This window comes from Etheostoma cragini, chromosome 12 (assembly GCF_013103735.1).
Source record: "Etheostoma cragini isolate CJK2018 chromosome 12, CSU_Ecrag_1.0, whole genome shotgun sequence".
Lineage (NCBI taxonomy): Eukaryota > Metazoa > Chordata > Actinopteri > Perciformes > Percidae > Etheostoma > Etheostoma cragini.
In genome coordinates, this window is record NC_048418.1 from 8047729 (window position 1) to 8064110 (window position 16382).

The 16382-nt window shown below is 41.5% G+C and overlaps 3 protein-coding genes across 5 annotated transcripts in view; 1 reads left to right on the top strand and 2 right to left on the bottom strand.

The window, feature by feature from the left end:
* The window catches only part of LOC117954349, a 5592-nt gene extending 2796 nt beyond the window's left edge, over nt 1–2796 (bottom strand). For both annotated transcript variants that reach the window (XM_034888097.1, XM_034888095.1), the window contains exons 1-2: nt 2552–2796; nt 1558–1722 (exon numbers count right to left, since the gene is read on the bottom strand). In XM_034888097.1, coding sequence (XP_034743988.1) covers nt 1558–1722; nt 2552–2618 — 232 coding nt within the window. In that variant the 5' untranslated portion in view covers nt 2619–2796. The remainder of the gene's footprint in view (nt 1–1557; nt 1723–2551) is intronic.
* LOC117954341 (importin-13-like) lies at nt 2792–11883 on the top strand. Of its 2 annotated transcripts, none has more exons than XM_034888079.1 (22): nt 2792–2888; nt 3343–3469; nt 4068–4193; nt 4399–5039; nt 5119–5259; nt 5369–5510; nt 5665–5831; nt 6051–6171; nt 6375–6522; nt 6738–6919; nt 7395–7421; nt 7547–7681; nt 8496–8642; nt 8874–8954; nt 9213–9350; nt 9463–9559; nt 9639–9691; nt 9768–9834; nt 10131–10189; nt 10287–10376; nt 10852–11033; nt 11664–11883. In XM_034888079.1, coding segments are annotated over exons 1-22 (2967 nt in total). In that variant the 5' UTR covers nt 2792–2886; the 3' UTR covers nt 11758–11883. The 2 variants fall into 2 exon arrangements, with proteins under 2 accessions (XP_034743970.1, XP_034743971.1); XM_034888080.1 differs by lacking the exon at nt 2792–2888 and adding an exon at nt 2988–3187 and having other exon boundaries at nt 11664–11757.
* Nucleotides 11145–16382, bottom strand: part of fzr1b (fizzy/cell division cycle 20 related 1b) — a 7350-nt gene continuing 2112 nt past the window's right edge. Inside the window, exons 7-14 of the mRNA XM_034888092.1 lie at nt 16112–16295; nt 15902–15967; nt 15678–15780; nt 15207–15388; nt 14826–15059; nt 13722–13826; nt 12900–12992; nt 11145–12620 (exon numbers count right to left, since the gene is read on the bottom strand). Coding sequence (XP_034743983.1) covers nt 12579–12620; nt 12900–12992; nt 13722–13826; nt 14826–15059; nt 15207–15388; nt 15678–15780; nt 15902–15967; nt 16112–16295 — 1009 coding nt within the window. The 3' untranslated portion in view covers nt 11145–12578. The remainder of the gene's footprint in view (nt 12621–12899; nt 12993–13721; nt 13827–14825; nt 15060–15206; nt 15389–15677; nt 15781–15901; nt 15968–16111; nt 16296–16382) is intronic.

Below are 16382 nucleotides of genomic sequence, written 5' to 3' on the forward strand. Positions count from 1 at the left end.
TGGAAAATGGCTGCAATGAAACAAAGAGTGAAAAATTTAAAGGGGTCTGAATACTTTCCGTACCCACTGTATATGATATTAAGGCTGTGTTTGATAATGAGTGGATTTTATAATGATTTATGAGTGGATTAATCATTGATCAATAAAAAAGGTTAGCTGCAGTCATAGTGAATACAGTTAAAGGTTTTTACAAAGCCAATATTTGTTACAGAACTGTTATGTAATTTACAAGAGTGTCTATGTTATATTTCTTAGTCAGTTCTTTATTAGTTTGATGATGCTTTAATTTTCTTTGTAAACTTGCTGAATATAAGATAAACACACCAAGCTTACTGTCTTGTCCCTCTTTTAACATGAGTACATTCTTACTTCACCTTAAGGACATGTGGCTGTTAACATCTCGTTTGACAACGCATGCTGACAGCTGGGTAAGGGGCTGGGAATAAGGTGTGTTCAAGAACCTTATACACTGTATAATTACAGTCAGACTACTGTTTACATCTAGGATAGAGTGAAGGGACAGACAGTCATTAGTGCTCATGTGGGCAAAAGAGAAAGGTAAATAATTGTTTATAAGCCAAGATTTAGAGACCATAATAGTATTATACTTGTGCATATTCCGCATTAAGTCACAAAGCCATGAAAGTAATTAGTGATGCAATAATCTTGCATTGCCAGACCTTCCTCCCCAGCACTGCAAAGGAGGGTCCTTTCTACTCCACACAGCATGCTGAGGTGAGAAAAAAACATGCCATGGTTTATTGTCATTTCTTTAAAGCAATCAAAATCATCTTGGGTGGGGCTAAGCACCAGACAGAGCCACGCTGCTGCTGCAAAATAGCCTCGGGAAGGAACTTTTGGTCTTTGGTGGAACGTGTGCGTTCAAAGGTTGTTTTAGTCGTGCAACAGAAAAGTCAGATTGGACAGCTAGACGTCTGGATTTACCCTGCAGAGATCTGAGGAGCAGTTAGTCCACATAAATCCACTGGAGTTTAAATTAAAACACAAAGAAGCAATCCCGGAAGTGGAACGTTGTGGATATGGATTTGATGTAATCTTCAGTTTTTGAAGTGAGAAACTCCCAACGGCAGCTTTTGCCAAGTGACAACTTACTCTACAGGGAAATGACGACAGCAGCTAAAAAAGGGGGCAAGGGTGTGATCTGGATGGCGATATGTCGTAATGTTTGTTAATTATGGGATGTTCAAAAAGGCAACACAGTATCAGTGGAGAGGTTATATTTATCTGATCTATAAAAGGGAAGCTCTAAGATGAGGTTGCGACACACATTCTCCATCTCAATGCAGTCGTGGGGGTCAGGAGGAATCTGTTCCTGGAACGCTGCTGGCAGTGAAGCTGAGTCTGTGTTTGAAAACAACCAGCTTTTAATGTGTGGGATGATTTATTTTAAGAATCTGGACAAAGTTGACCGACTGGACTGGAAAATTATAGATGCACAATTATAGAATTATGGACACAATGATGACCCTATAGTTGAATGTCTCTAAATTAAAAGCCTTCAGAAAGAAGCACAGTGCATGCAGGTTTTCTGGTTACCTGAAGGTGAAGTCATGACGACGGGTACATTTGTGTGTTGAGATGTAGCCACTGCAGAGCTTGAGGTCAACAAGTGCGTTGACCTCAAGTCAGGAGATGCTGATCTTCCAGCATGATGATGGAGGGCAGCCAGGGTGAGGACAGGAGGCAAAGCACTGCTCTGACCTAGGAAATAAAAGATAAATCATACTAAAGTGATGAAAATATATTCATCTATAACATTGTTTTCTCCTATTAGTCCGACGAACAGTCCAAAACCAAAATATACGATAATAGAAGACTAAAATAAATGAAATGATTCACATGTGAGGAGTTGGAACCGGAGAAATTTGGTACACATTTCCTGTAAAAGTACTCAAAATGATTAATTGCCTATTATTGCTATCCTAAAAGTCCAGAGAAATCATTAAACACATTTTGTAGGAGCTGTAACCAGAGATATTTAAAAAAAAAAGGCTTGCGAATGACTCATCCAATTAATCTATTATCAAAATAGTTGATAATTAATTTGACTAATCAATTAATCGGCTAATGTCATTCTTGATCATGTGTTTGACTGTTACATATTTTGGGTGCTGTCCTGCATTACATTTGTTAATGAAAACCAGACATACAATGAAAAGTCTAAATTAATTAGGCCTATATTACAACTTCAAATACATAAATAAAATAGAAGACTGGTGGACACAAATCATAGAAAAAAGAGTTACCAAGAAACGCCCACATTCTTGGAAATCAAAATGATCTGCTGAGGTGCTAAGCTCATAGAGAAGAGAAGTAGATGAAATAAATATAAGAGAACATAATTATAAAATGCAACCAACAGCCTGCAGCTCTGCACGAACTTTCTAAGATCAGTCTGCTGTCAAGAGCATCATGTGAGGAATCGACAACGGCTCCAACTCGCGTCAGCAGGATGTGCAATCTGTCCACACACACACACACACACACACACACACACACACACCCACCAAGGATGCCACCTTAGGCCTACCTCTTGTCTGCGAAGAGCCGGTAAGCACCACCAACACGCAAAACGCCAAATTTATTCCGGATGTCATCTCCTTCGCGGCCTTCCCCTGCGGATCACAATACAAATTCAGCAGAGTGGTCTCTCCACAGCAGCTCTGCTTCTTTAGCACTGAGGTTGTTTCCGTTACGTGATTTGACAGGGCACATCAGCAGCGCTAAAAATATCCTGAGGGAGTCGGGCAGAAGAGAAGCAGGGGTGGGGCTGCACGGCAGGCTGCATGCGGGCGGCGGAGGGAGCAGAAAAGGCTGCACGTGCTTTAATCCAAAGAGCAAAACGCGTCCCCGATTTCCCCGAACATTTTGGTTTTAGGCAGCTCTACAGCTCTTTCTTTTTCCTGCCAGAATCACTCATCTCTCATCTATTCCTCCGACAGTTTGCTGTCGCTGTTGCTCCGCTGCTCCAATCAGATGTCAGTGCGTCAGAGACGCAGTTGTCTGCGCCAGGAGCGCCTGTTGTAGCGCCTGTAATAGCTGTAGCAAGTGTTACTGTATCCATGTTTACTGTATAGGCTTGCAGCAGTGGTAGTTTCTAGACATTAAGGGTGGTGTCAGTGTTTGCTGGTGGGAATGTGAGGACAACTTTTGAGCCCCCACAGAGGTCAGTGTGTCGTCATGCCTGAGCGCACTGCCCACATGTGTAGTAGGCTTCTGTCTGTGTGGACAGCTGAGTGACACGCTGCGTCCTCTGTCAGCGTGCTTTGACACACTTTAGAGGACGGTGTCTCGTTTTAATAACTTTTTTTTGACGATCAGGATTTCATTTTTGAGGGTTTTTCAACGACAACGGGGAGACACCTTTACGTTGCACCAGATGGAGCACCCAGCCAATCCGGGAGTCAGCCCGGTTGAGTTGGAGTTAACGATGGAAAATGTGGAGTCGGTAAGTTACTCGTCAATAATCAGCCACTTCACTGGATTCATGTTTATTGGCACAATTCAGAGCACGAAAGCTAATTTGAATCGATATGTTTGTCAAAAAGAGGAGCTGCAACATCATCATCTCGTCTGGATGGACATTGTATTTAATAGAATAACGTAATAAAGTATAAAGGCTAAAACAAAGTTTGTCAAATAGAAAATGGGGGTTGTTTAACTGTTGTTCAACACAGGGAGATTAGACAAACTGGACATTTTGTAACATGATACCAGCTATAAGCATATGCTGTCCTAATAATAACTTACAGCATTTGCCTTGGATTAGTTGCTATGACAACACATTTATTTTACTTTGTTCAAACAATTAGACATTCAGCATTCATTATTATTGATGCTTGTTGTTCACAACAATTCAATTACCAACCTGTTACACAAGATGCATTTATTGTCATTACCATACCTCCTCAGGAAATATAAGGAGTGCTGATTTTTTTTATTTTCACCAAATATGCCGCATCATCAGTACTATCCTTATCACTTATTACTAAATTACATTTTGTTCAAGTGTTTCCTTTTGTATTGGTTCTTCTCTCCTCCTCAAGGCTCTCTACCAGCTGTACTTTGACCCGGACATGGAGCATAAGAATGTGGCCCAGAAGTGGCTGACCCAAGCCCAGGCCTCTGCACAGGCATGGCAGTTCTGCTGGGCCCTGCTTGGCTCTGACAAGGTCTGTTGTGCTACTGCTCAGACATCTTTACAACTGCACCATCAACATTTGCAACTGTTGCATTATGCAAGAACATCAGCCATAATACAGTTAAGAAAGACCGGGTAGATGTCAGTGCTGATTAGAGCTACAAAACATAAACATTGTGTGTATGTCAACAGCATCTGTTACAGTCTGTCCATAATGTGAGTCTGTCACTTTGCAGCTCCCAGAAGTTCAGTTTTTTGGCGCCAGCACCCTCCACACCAAGATCTCCCGTCACTGGAGCGACCTCCCCACAGACCGGCATGAGAGCTTAAAGATGCAGCTCCTCTCCCACATCCTACACTTCTCCTCTGGGCCCAAACTGGTGCTAACCAGGCTGTGTGTAGCCCTGGCTTCTATGGCTCTTAACTTGATTCCACAGGCTTGGCCCCAGCCGGTGGCAGACATGGTGAGGGCCTTCCAACCTCAGAAGCCTGACTCTGAAGGCGGCTCTGGTGCAGAGGCCACCCAGGACCCTCAAGCACACTGCCTCGCACTGCTGGAGCTTCTTACTGTACTTCCAGAGGAGTTCCAGAGCAGCCGGCTGGCTCATGCTCGTCGTTGCCTGCTGAGGGAGGCCCTGGCTGGGGAGTGGGCGGTGGTGTGTCCCATGCTGCGTCAGCTGCTCCAAAGCCAGGACTCCTCAATCCAGGTGAAAGAGAAGGTGCTCCGCTGCCTGTCCAGCTGGGTGGGGCTGGATGTGCCATTAGGGGAGAGTCATGAACTGGTCCAGGATTGTTTCACTGCACTGTCCAACGCAGAGCTGTTTGACACGGCTGTGGAGACAATAGTCAATGCAATCTCACAGCCTGACAGCCAGAGGTGAAAAGCACACTGCATCATAAATTCATTTAGGTCCCAGTCTATTTCCAGGTGTGTGAACCAGAACATGTGTGTGCAGGTACATTGAGGCTCTGGTAAACTTGATGCCTCTGGTACTGGGTCTCCATGACCAGCTGAAGACAGCGGCCCAGGATGGGGACATGGAAACCTTGCACGGTATCTGTCGCATTGCTGTTGCTATGGGGGAAACACACTCCAGGTACACATAAAGGGACACACACACACACACACACACCGCCATCCTATAACCGGGCCTTAGTGAATGGCTTTCATTTCTTAATTTGGAACAATGTGTTTGTGTATGTCAGGGTTTTGTTGGAACAGGTGGAGCACTGGCAAGAATATCTGGCTTTGGTTAACATGATTCTCTTTTGTACTGGCATCCCTGGGCACTACCCAGTCAGTGAGACCACCAGCTCCCTGACGCTCACCTTCTGGTACACTCTGCAGGTAAAAATCATAAACGAATGATTTATATGTACATATATATACTATTTTACATTAAATGTTTTTTTTTTCTTTTCTGGTAAATATGCTACTCATGTAACTGCATTAATGCATTAAATCACCAAGCTTTCTTTCAATTTTTGTCTTGCATGTTCAGGATGATATCTTGTCATTTGAGGAGGAGAAGCAGGCAGTGTATCTGCAGGTCTACAGGCCGGTTTACTTCCAACTGGTGGACGTGCTACTACATAAATCCCACTATCCCTCCCAGGAGGAGTACGCATCCTGGTCTTCGGATGACAAGGAGCAGTTCAGAATTTACAGGTAAGACACAAAACTAAAGGGTTTAAGGATAAACTGGATTTGATCTTGTTTCTCACAAGAAAGAAAACGTCTCTGGATTTAGGTGGATAAAACGTACATGGCTGTACTACATTTCATGGCAATCCAGCCAATAGTTGTCAAGACATTTCTGCCAGCAGGGCTTAAGATGGTAGCTATGTATATCTACAAATATGTTTCCATGTCTCTTTTGCATTTCAGAGTGGACATTTCTGACACTCTGATGTATGTATATGAAATGCTGGGGGCAGAGTTGCTCAGTAACCTCTATGACAGGCTGGGCAGACAGCTTATGGACCCCCAACAGTCAGCAGTATGGCAGGTAATGTCATCATCAATCACTGAGTTTCATTCCATGTACATATACTATCTCTGTAAAGTTTTAACTGCATAGTATATCACAAAGCAGATATTTTTTTCTTCTTGATTCTCTTTCTTAATGTGTATAAATCTGTATTCCTACCACCTCCTGATTGTGTTTTCTCTTCCCCCTCTCTTGAACTAACTTTTTTTTCTCCTCTTCAGGACACAGAGGCTCTGTTATTTGGTTTCCAGTCCATAGCTGAGACAATAGATGTGAACTACTCTGACGTTATCCCTGGTCTTATTGGTCTCATCCCCAGAATCAACATCAGCAACGTTGTGCTGGCTGACACCGTCATGTACACAATAGGTACATAACAGACACCTGTTTCCTATTGTGTCCCTATTAACATAGTCTCTTGACTTTGTTTGTTTAATGTTTTACAATTAAGCAGAATTTAACAAAATACAACCAGTATTAGTTATGGCCATAGATTTAAATGTTGTCTTCTGGTCTGCAATCAAACCCATTTACACATACTATCCATGACATGTACCCCCTCACTGAATTACCCTGTTGGCCAGGATCCCTGGCTGAGTGGTTGGCTGATCACCCTGTGATGTTGGGAGGAATATTACCAATGGTGCTTCAGGGCCTTGTGAAGGCAGAACTGTCTGTGTCCAGTGTATCCACTCTAAAGAGGATCTGCAGGGAGTGTAGACATGACCTCGGCCCCTACGCTCAGGACATCTTGACCGTGTCACAGGTCTGACACACAGCTTTTTTTTTTTTAAACATTGGTATTGCAAAAATAAAAACTTTTTGGAATATAAAGCAGGTTGGGTACTATATAAATACTGCATACAGCCCTTTTCAGAAACTGGGCTATTAAACGAGTCGTCAGGACTTCTGTATGGTTGTGATGTACTATGCTTGTGTATATAATATATAGGTTGAAGAACATGACGCTTCAGTGCTGTTACAGTCATTCTCCAGTTGCAATAACGGTGCAGACACACTGACCAATCAGAACAGATCAGGTATTTTTGGTAGGGGGGACTTAAAGAAACAGGTGCTAAAACAGAGCACTTCAGACAGAGGGTGAAAACATGTACATTCAGATGGATTTGAGAACAATAATGTGCTTTTTGAGCATTAAAGCATGTTAACATGTTCTAGTAGAGGCCTAAAATAAGTATGAACCTGAAAATGTTCCCTTTAACACTTGTGTTCCTCTGCAGGAAGTACTCGTAAAAGAAATCCATAAGGTGAGGAAACAGCCTTCAACATTCACCAGTTCTTCTCTGTTCTGTGAACACAAGTTCACCGAGCTTCTCTCTGAGGACATCATGTGTAATGTGTGCTGTGTGTGTGTCTGTGTGTCTGTGTGCAGAGCAGCCAGTGCATGTGGATGATGCAGGCTCTGGGTTTCCTCCTGTCCGCCCTGCCGGTAGAGGAGGTTCTGGGCAGACTTCACTCTCTTATCACCCCACACGTCCAGCAGCTGGATACACTGGCCCAGCAGGAGGTACATCCAAAGAAAATCCACAAATAAAAAAAAATAAAAATATATATATATATTGTACTTGAGGTTGTTGTGCCCAAGTACAAATTGAATAAAGCAAGTACACTATATTATACTTTAAGTAATTTTGGTGCTACATTTAAATAAAAACATATTAATACTGTATTTTACTGCAAGTTATGGTATTTATTTTTTATTAAAATGCCAAACAGTTTACATTAAAGTAGGTACAACTTCATTTTCCTACACTATTAATAGGTATATTTGATTGATTGCTTTAAGAAATTAATATTTAATGCAGCCCCATTCATCAATTTAGGTTCACAATAAAGTTGGACATGCCTAGTCATACAATGTAGTATACTGTAAGTAGATTTGATATATTTAAAATAAATATTGATAAGTGATTGTCTTTAAAGGCAGACTAAGATGTATTTAATAGCTAAAATTTACACACTCTACTAGCAACCAGTAGTGACCAAAATAAGTACCGTGAAGTATTCCTTCCATTATAAATATAGTCAAAAAGTACACCTTAACATATTGCAATGCACAGTTATCAGAGTGCACATAAAATACATTTTATTGTTCTAAGTGACACTTATCCAGGGTGACAGTCAGTTACAGGGGCTGAATTAGCTGTTGACAGAGACTCAGATACTGCTGGCTGCTTTATATTGCAGCATTTGACACAACATTTACACTAACAACTTATAAATTTCACTTTTTTCTCGCGACCACTGTCCCCCTTGACAATATCTTTACTTGTTATCACAAGGCTACATATCAAACCCATCCTTGTTGTCTCCCTTTACAGCCTGACCCTACTAACAAACAGTCCATTATCCACATCCTGGGGATGCTGTCCAGTCTCTTTACCACTCTGGACATCAACAGACAAGCAGACAGCTCAGAGGGAACATCCAGTCCAAGACTCACTCCCTCACAGATCACGCAGAATCCAGTGAGTCTAGTCATATCTATATACAGTATATATCATACCAGCTACTATGTCTTAATATTATCAAATTACCGTAACTGTTTCCTTAAACACCAGTCAAACAGTGCATATACTCTTAGAATGGGCCTTCTATATCTAAATTTCTGAACATGCAAAATATTTAATATGCTAACCTGAACCAAACATACTTATTTTAAATACTTTATCTGATATATATTCAAATTTTGTTTTAAGGTTGTTGTTGTGCTACAGCAAGTGTTCACGTTGATTCAAACTGTCCTCAGCAAGTGGCTTGATGACTCAGAGGTAGTAGAGGTAAGAGTTGTTTTTTTACTGCTTGCATAAATATGTGTGTGTGTGTGTGTGTGTGTGTGTGTGTGTGTGTGTGTGTGTGTGTGTGTGTGTGTGTGAATCATGTTAATGTAACACAACACATTTTTTAAAAGGCTCTCCTTTGTAACAGAAGAAGAACCCTGATTGTGTGTGTGTGTGTGTGTGTCTTGTGTGTCTGTACTTGTATGATATATCTGTGTGTGCTTACTGACTCACAGCTCTCTCCCTTTCCCTTTCCAGGCAGTGTGCGGGGTATTTGAAAAGTCAGTTCGAACCCTCCTACACGATTTCGGGCTGATGGTGGCTCAGCTGAGTGAGATGCTGGGGCAGATCTATAGCGCCTTCCCACAAGCCTCAGCGCTGGATCTGGCGCGGCAGGTACGCCCCCACAGATCAAAATGGGGATAAAAGCAATATCCCTCCAAACTGCAAATCATGTTCTTATATATGTATATATATCACTTTACTTTATTTTTTAATTTTTTTTAAGCTGGTTCACATATTTGCCGGAGAGGAACACCACATCTCTAACATCAAAAACCTTATTGAGGTGTTGACTTCTGCCACACTCACTATATTTCAGCAAGGTAATAAACACCTGCACTTAATTCCTATTTACTTGTTAGACATATGTTTTTCTGGTCTTATCTTATATTTATTTTACAGGTCCACGGAATCATCCTGATATTGCAGAATCATTTATGCACCTTCATGCTCAGGTGGGTTGACTATTCTTGTCTAATGTTAAGTACATTTGCAGCACAAAGAAAACATAATCATTTTGTGTTCATTTAGATTCTTAAAAGGAAGCCTGATATGTTCCTGTCTGACCGGCTAGATGTTAAAGGGCTTTTTTACAGCGGTGAGTATCCCTGTATACTTCTACTGTATACAAGTCATTCTCACAAATATGAGTCAATATCTAATGTAGGATCTTTTTTTGCACACGTTAAGAACAGTGAATAAAAAAATAGATAATGGTATCAAAACTGATTGAAATGAAATGTAGAGGATGATTTGACCCGTTATATAAGTTAGAGTCAATGCAATTTAAAATTTGACTTTGCTCTTGTTTTTTCTTTTCAAGACACAACCTTCCCCTCAGAAGCATTTACTTTTTGTGTGGAAAAAAATCTTTTTATCCTCTGTTTTTTCCAGGGATTCTATCACTGAAGTTCCCAGAGACGCCCACAGTTAAAGCAGCCACTCTATTCTTTGTAAGTTGAGGCAGAAATGTCCAAGTTTTAATTGTAAATCTCATTTCAACTTATGGGCTCATAGAGACTTGTGATTTTGTTGCCCTGTCCCTTGCAGACAGAGCTGTTGCCTCGTTGCAAAGACATGCCCTCGCTTGGTGAAGTGTTGCACAGAGATGGAAAGCTTCTGACAGAGACCATACTCCAGGTGAGCCAGTCATTAGACACAACTGGATATGAAATATTTATCAGCATTGCCCTGTGTGAAGTCATTGTGCATATTGATTTTGAGAGTGCTGTTTTTTAAACTTAATTATTTAACCAGTGGATGCACTTTAACCCTGATGTTTAGTCTTATTTAAAAATGTAACCACCGGGTCGCCCAGACAGCTCAGATGGTAGAGCGGCGCCCATATACTGGCGTTTACTCTCCTGTTCGAGTTTACTGAAAAAAAGTGGCCAGGTTAGCTCAGTTGGCAGACCCAGCGCACATATATAGAGGTTTACCTGCGGCCCTTTGCTGCATGTCATTCCCCCTCTCTCTCTCTCTCTCTCTCCCCTTTCATGTATTCACCTGTCCTGTGGAATTAAAGGCCTAAAATGCTCAAAAAATCATCTTTAAAAAAAAAAAAAAAAGTTTCCTCCAAACTGCCGTCTAACGTATGCTTTTATTTCTGTGTCAGGCGGTTGGTGGTGAGTCACCTCGCAGTCTGACAGATTACTTCTCGGAGGTTTTGTTGAGCCTAAACAGACACTGTCCAGCTCTGTTGTCCCAGTGGCTGAAGGAAACACTTCAGAACCCAGGGTTCCCCTCTTCCCAGGTCTCCACAGAGCAGAAACACACCTTCACTCAGCAGCTTCTGAGGTGATCATCTACCTAATACACCAGAACTGTTTTTGTTTCTAAGTGTTCTCAAAACTCTTCATTCATGGTGTCTAAAGAGAATTGACTGTAAGAAAACTCCTTATTCAAGAGAAAAATTACAAACAAACTTGATAAAATCATAAGTTCATTGGGTTGCCTCACAGCAAAGGGATTCTGGGTTAGAAACCAGCAATCGGCTTAGGTCTTTCTATGTTCCCCTTAGCATGGGTTTTCCCCGTGTGCTCCGGCTTCTTCCCACAGTCCAAAGACATGCAGGTTTGGTTAATTGGGTAAATTGTCCACTTTATATTGGCCTGTATGTCGGTATACTCTCACACAATGAATAAGTCGACACAACATAAACACATTTCTCTTCATTGCAGTAGGAACATGATCGGGGATATTGAGAGCAGAAGTCTCTCAGTCTGCAGTTGCATTAAATATTTTGCAAAAAACATATTTTCTGTGCAATAGTAAAGTGAAAAAAAAAGTGAAAATAGAAATGCATGAAAAAATAATAACACAAATCATACATTTAGATAACAGATTTGATCCAAAGAGACACAAAAATGCAGTGTAATAAAGTGACGTGTTTCGACAAAATTCATACATCTTTTTTCTTTCTTCCAGGGAGCAAACCAACAAACGTCGTGTTAAAGAAATTGTGAAGGAGTTTTCTCTGCTCTGTCGGGGCCTGCAGGGGTCTGGATACTCAGATTACTGAGCTGGTAGCACTCTGAGTTTAAAAGAAAGTTCAAGAGAAATTAAGAAAAGAAAACTCAGAAGAATCTGTGTTTGTTTCAACGATAAACGGTGCCAAATAGGACTGTTCAAGTGGCATCGGACAACATAAACCATATTGTAATACTTGGAGTGAACCAAAGCAAAAACACAGATCAGATGGGCTGTTAGGATGACTGGACCTCTGTGCAACGTTCTTGATGAAATACCTTCCCAACGCTGGATAAAAGAAAAGTGTCACATGGCCTTTTACTGATCTCTAGCCATGGATCCAAACCACCACTGCCAAGACGCCAATAAACAGTTCATTCTTTACAGCTGCATGAGAAACTGTGTGTGTGTTCACCTATTTATTGTTTCTCTTCTCTTGTATACTGCTTGTAGATCATATCCACACATTATCAAAATATAGAAATCCTCCCCTGAACGCACGCGCGCACACACACACATACACACACACACATACATAAAAAATGCTACGCCGTTACATTTTATAGCTTATAACTGTTGTACATGTATACTTCTGCTAATATATAATAAAAACAATTTCCTCACTCCCACAACAGAAAAAGAGAACAAGACCGACTTTTTTAAGCAGACAGTGTGTCTGGACAATAGACTGCTTGTTTTTTGTGTTTATCAGTGATGTCACTGTAAGAGATGGCAGTTGTTGGAAGTTGGGACCGCATCCTCTGAGATGAGAGGACTTTAAGTGCTAGTCTGTGAGTGTCGTTGGTGAGTCTGTGCATTTCAACCACAACTCAGTAGGCTCCTCCTGAAACCAGTCCTGACCCGGGCTGCTCACTATCGTATTCTTGTGAAGAGATTCAGCACGGACTTAGATTCCTAGGAATAAAAGGAAATCAAACACATTTACAAAAAATAAAATACACCATATCCTTTATTCCAAAGATTTCTAAGATATCCAAGTTCTTGTCTGGTCAAAATCAACTTCAACTAAGACCTTATCCAGGCATTGACATGTTTGTTTTTAATGATTTTATCAAATCAACCTTCAAACTTGTTGAATCATCTACACAAAGAGCCCCCAGCGTCTACAGAGAGCTGAGAGTAAGTGCTTTCAAGACATCAGACCTGTGTATATACTGAATAGGTGGCGGGTACCTTGGTGCAGCGTGTCTTACTGAAGACGTTCCAGAAACGTAGTGTCTCATCCCCAGCTCCTGTAACGATGGCCTCTCCGTCTGGTGACACAGCCTAAAAAGGAAGGACAAACAAATTTGTGAGAGGGAGAACATTTTGGTATGTGTATATCAGGAGAGTTCCCACATTATGCTAATGTTCAGTTTCATTTTCTTTTTTTACTACATCTTTTCATACTTTAATGTTCAAAAAAAAAAAAATCTCATATGGTCTGTAATACTGTGTATTACATATGCATTACCTCAAAAATCACCCATGTAACAAGGAATAGTAATCAATTATCTTTTTTTTTTTTACTTAGACGGATAGCGCTGTGTGTTGTGTGTGCGGTACTGAAACAGATTGGAGGAGATCGATAGACAGTCACTTAGTTCGGTTTCTTCCCTGGTTGCTTTTTTACTAATTGATAAGTATAACTATTTAGAATCTACTACGTTCTTATGTAAGGGATCTGATCAAAGAGAGACTTTTTAACCTCTTGCTAAAATGCAGCCTGTACTTTAATGCATCAGTAGTCATAAATCAATAATGTCAATTAATATAACAAAGTAGATCCCCTCCGCATAATGTTTTTTTTTTAAACTTTTGATACTGTGAAGTACATTTTTCTGATTCAAGTCGTGTATTGATTTTAAATGCAAGTTTTTAATTTGTAACAGAGTATTTGTACATGTTGTTATTGCATCTGAATACTTCTTCCACCACTGGATAAATGTATGAAAACATCATGTGTATGTTTCCTACGCAACCTGCATGGGCACTGATTTAAACCTGCAGTCTTACCAGGTACAGCACTCTGTAGGAGTGACCTGTCAATTTAGCCACCTGTGTTAGTGACGGATACTTCCACACCAGGATCTGGTTCTGAGAGTAGCCATGAGTGCTCACCTGTAAACAAAGAGAGAACAATTAACAAAAAATGCAAAACATGTACACGTCTACTTAGTTAGGAGTGCTGTAGTGCTGCTCTGTATTGTGTTATAGAGAAACGACTGTCAGTATATTTAAATCCAATATAAAACTGACACAACACAGCACAGTCTCACTATACAGTTGAATCACATGAAACACTGATACTGTACCAACAAGTAAGCTTCACTTACAGTAGATCGCTAATGCAGAAATATTGCATGGAATCATGTGTTATTAAACATATGTTATGATTTATATTGGAAATTAAGTGTAAATTAAGTGATCAAAATGTAACAAAATGTCCTTCTCTTTAGAGAAAAGTGCAATAAAATGTTAATTAATGGCTACATACCGTTCTAACATCTCTGCACTGAAAGTATTTTATTTGTTTTCTGATGATGTAACACATTTGGTCTGATCATCTGGTCTGATCTTGTATTTTTCATTGATGTTGTTGATGTCTTTGTTGTCATGTACTATATGTCAAGTTTTTTGCTACTGCAGCATAATGAATCGCCCCTCGGGGGGCTGGCTCTTCTCGTTTTCATCCAATATGATTATATTTTTGTTAATTAATTTACATTAATGGATTAAGAAGGACATTATTTTTTCATTTTTACCAAATATTAAATTACATTTAATTGATAATTACATTGTCATTATCCATCTGCACACAACAATAACATCTCCGGGGTGGTATATACATTTGAGTGTGTGTGTGTGTGTGTGTGTGTGTGTGTGTGTGTGTGTGTGTCTGTCTGTCTGTGCAAAGGAGCCTTGCTGCCCTGAGGAGATGGACCAAGAGTATGAGGGACGGCTGCAACCACCAGAACCTGCCGACAGAGGTCCGCCTGTCAAAGGTGAGATACAGTGTGTGTGTGTGTGTGTGTGTGTGTGTGTGTGTGTGTGTGTGTGTGTGTGTGTGTGTGTGTGTGTGTGTGTGTGTGTGTGTGTGTGTGTCTCAGGGGTCCTCACCAGTTCATTGGCGTGTTTGGACCATGCCAGGTTGCAGACCTGGGAGCCCGTGTCTGTGCTCTGCAGCGCCTGACCCGTCAGTGTGTTCCAAAAGCGCAGGCAGCGGTCGGCGGTGCCGCCCCCTGACGCCAGCAGCCCGTGTTGGTGGGGGGACCAGGCGATGGCCTTCACTGCCGCCAGGTGGTCACTGTACTGCTGCACAGGGAGAAGGCTGGAGCTGTTCCACACCAACAACTGGGCAGGTGACAACAAGGAATGGGTTCTTCAAACTAGAACATGTTCACTGTTACAGACACAGATTATTTAGGCTACTCTCCGGATTATTTCATGCAAAGATCACTGACAAAAAACAAAACAAAGTTGCGTTTTAAACTCTCTCACTTTATTGTCGTTGCCTCCAGACGCGAGGTGCTGGTGGTCAGGAGACCATTTGAGACCACACACTTCTTGCCTGTGACCTTGCAGCCTCCTTTCAGCTGAAGGGGGGGTTCTGATGTCCCGCTGCAGGATCACTCGATCCCTACTCCCCGACGACAGCTGCTCTCCGTTCCATGCCAGGGCGCCTTGAGCACAAAGGGGGGGGGGGGGGGGGGTGGTCTCATATTTCACTGCGGCTATTAAGAATACATCTGCCGTTTCTTATGTGATAATAACACGTTTGGTGGTACATGTGGTAATTTTGGGCTATTAAGTAAAAAAAAAAAAGAAAAAAGAAAGGCTACAATTCTGTTAAAATTCGTTTTCAAAAGCTATGTTGGGAGATTTTCCTTTACTTCCTTTTAGCTTGCTAAAAGCAGACTCCAGCTGATTTTAACCAGCAGTCTGTAATTCCACCTTACAGCTTCGACTGACCTACACGTGCTGAGTGACCCTCCAGGCTGGTCAGCTTCCTCCCTCCTGCTGCGTCCCAGATCTGAACGTAACCCTTGTGGGTTCCCACGGCAACCACACTCCCCTGATAGGACCAGAGTCAAAGACAAATCACGCTGTCATTTTCCCATTATTTCTGTCCTACAAACACTTCATGTTCTCTTATACTACTGTCGTAAATAAGCAGTTCAGTTCCGGCAGCTCACCCTCTCATTCCAACATACGGATGTAACCGAGTCTCCATCCACTGAAAGGTCACATAATCTTGTCACCTGTTAAAAAAAGTACATAAATTAACAATTTTTCCCTTTTCTCTTTGGCAGATCAGTCACAGACTTTCTTCCTTTCTTTCTAGGCATTAACTGAGAAGAAATTCTTCAATAAAATTCAAAGTGTAAATGAGTGCCTCCTCTGACCTGGCTGGTGCAGGCACTCCACAGGTAGACGCAGGCACCCAGACCGACACTGAGCAAGTTGCCTGCTGACCAGTCCACCAGGTTGAGGTAGAAGTCATCCTGCAGCTCCGGCGCATCCAGGACTTTGAAGGGGATCTTAGAGATCTTACGGGCTGGTTTACGAGGAGAGCGGAGCAGCTTGTGACTACAGAAACATCCAGACAAAATAGGGAAAGTTAAGTTATCTAACAGCATATTAACAGGGCCCTTCACTGACCCGGTCTCTTAACCC